The 2,043-nt window shown below is 38.9% G+C and overlaps 1 protein-coding gene across 1 annotated transcript; it reads left to right on the top strand.

Annotated features, from left to right (window-relative positions):
- Window positions 1-5: 5 nt before the first annotated feature.
- Window positions 6-2,040, top strand: LOC107580390 (uncharacterized; the record flags this gene model as incomplete). The annotated part of the gene is made up of 5 exons (XM_016266100.1): window positions 6-333; window positions 539-934; window positions 1,018-1,086; window positions 1,411-1,785; window positions 1,906-2,040. Coding segments are annotated over 5 exons (1,303 nt in total), but the record flags the coding sequence as incomplete, so codon positions are not given.
- Window positions 2,041-2,043: the final 3 nt, after the last annotated feature.

Genomic DNA, 2,043 nt, shown 5'->3' on the forward strand with positions numbered 1-2,043 from the left:
GCCAGTCATACGACCATGATGACACTGCTGTTGAATGGAATGGTTGGTATCGGCTGTATTTGAATGGAGAAAGTGCTCAGCTGTCTGAGTGGTGTGTGACACTCGCAAGATGTGGTGGTGAAGTTGGACTTTATCTCAATGCTTCTCATCCACAACTTGAGGATGGGGTGGTGACCCGTGAAGTCTTGGGATCTTCAAGTTCGTGGTGGAACTCCAACCAATGTGGCTATTTTAGATCTACCTCCATTCAAGTCAAAGCCTGTCCAGGAGATTATTATGTCTATAAACTTGACAAACCTGATGTGTCAATCCCTAGGCCTACATACTGTGCAGGTACTCGTGTACTGCTTTGTATAAATTACTGTTCATGATTATTCTCTGTGTGAGAAATGTATATTTTGGTATAGTGAATTTCCATTTCATGAATTCTGTATATTCTAAGAAACACAGCAATGAGACTTGAAGTCTTATTTTAATAAGCTGACACTTTTAACATTTAAACAGTGATTTTACAAACAGCCTTTTTTCTCCATCCCAGTTGCATTCAGCAGCATCAGTAATGATCCTTGTTACAACTATGAATCTCTGGATCGTCCCTGGAGAGCTACAGATGAAACTGGATTTTACATTTGTGATGAATCCTTCTCCTGGAATGGCTGGTACAGACTTTTTTACAATGGAGCGAACATCCGAATGCCAGAGAGCTGTGTTAATGCAGGCAGCTGTAACACACAATACAGTCTGTCGCTCGCTGGTCCTCACCCTCAAGTAGAGGATGGAGTGGTGACCATGGAGGTCTGTACAAGAACATGGGCATGGTATTCCAGCTATGATTTGAAGCAAACACCCATCAGAGTTAAAGCTTGCCCAGGCGATTACTATGTTTATGAACTTGTGAATCAACCAGCATATGGGTGTTCAGGGTATTGTACAGGTAATATGTTTTCATATTATTTAATAGCTTCTTTTAACACCTTTATATTTATTTCAGTAATATGTTTAATTTCCTATTTTTAGATGTCAGCACAATATCTCTGGTTTCCACTACAAGTCCAGCTACCAGTCCTGGATTCAGCATGACTTTGAGTACGTTTCTATAGTGAAAACTCAAAATAGTCTTTTACAAGTAGTCATGAAAAGCATGTTCTTCAAAGTGTTAAGTGTGACAATGACATTTGCAGGGGATAGTTGAAAATTTAGGAGTGGATCAGTATCATTTTCTAGATTATAGTTTTTTAGTGTTTTTAGTTTTGTGACCAGATGTTTAGGCCAAAATCTGCCCACTCAAAAACAGGGGTGTTTGACTAATAAATAGAACAATGAAACACAGCTTGCTCTTTCCTAATTTTTTTATTTATTTTATTATGTATGTTTTCTCTCTCTCTGTCTGACTCTCTGCAATCAACATAGATTATGACCCATGCTATAACTACAACATTCTTGACAATTACTGGAGAAGCACACTCTGGTATATGTCTGGATATGATGACACTCGTGTTGAATGGGATGGCTGGTATCGATTTTTCATTAATGGATCGAGTGCTCAGATGCCCGAGTGGTGTTTCAGTTATATGTCATGTGGAGGTTTTAGTTCTCTGTGGCTTGGTGGCCCTCATCCTCAGCCAGAAGATGGAGTTGTTACCCGTGAAATATATGGCTCTGTTAATGATCAGTGCAGTTCCTACACATCCAACCCCATCCAAGTCAAAGCTTGTCCTGGAAATGTCTATGTCTACAGACTTTTAAGGCCAAAACCATCAATCCCACTGCCTGTATATTGTGCAGGTACAGTCATACCATAAATTGTATTGTCACCTTTCATTTAAAACTACACTTATAGATTTGTTGATTTTTAAATGGATTTAAACATCTTAAATGCATTTACTCTTTATATTTTCACTATAGTTTTATTTAACACTCCAAATACTGATCCCTGCTATGACTACACCAGTCTGGACGACCCCTGGAGAGCCACTGACAATTATTACAACAATTACATGTGTGATTATAATGTCAACTGGAACGGCTGGTACAGGCTCTTCT

Source organism: Sinocyclocheilus grahami, unplaced genomic scaffold (genome assembly GCF_001515645.1).
Source record: "Sinocyclocheilus grahami isolate Dianchi unplaced genomic scaffold, SAMN03320097.WGS_v1.1 scaffold32498.1, whole genome shotgun sequence".
Taxonomy (NCBI): Eukaryota; Metazoa; Chordata; class Actinopteri; order Cypriniformes; family Cyprinidae; genus Sinocyclocheilus; species Sinocyclocheilus grahami.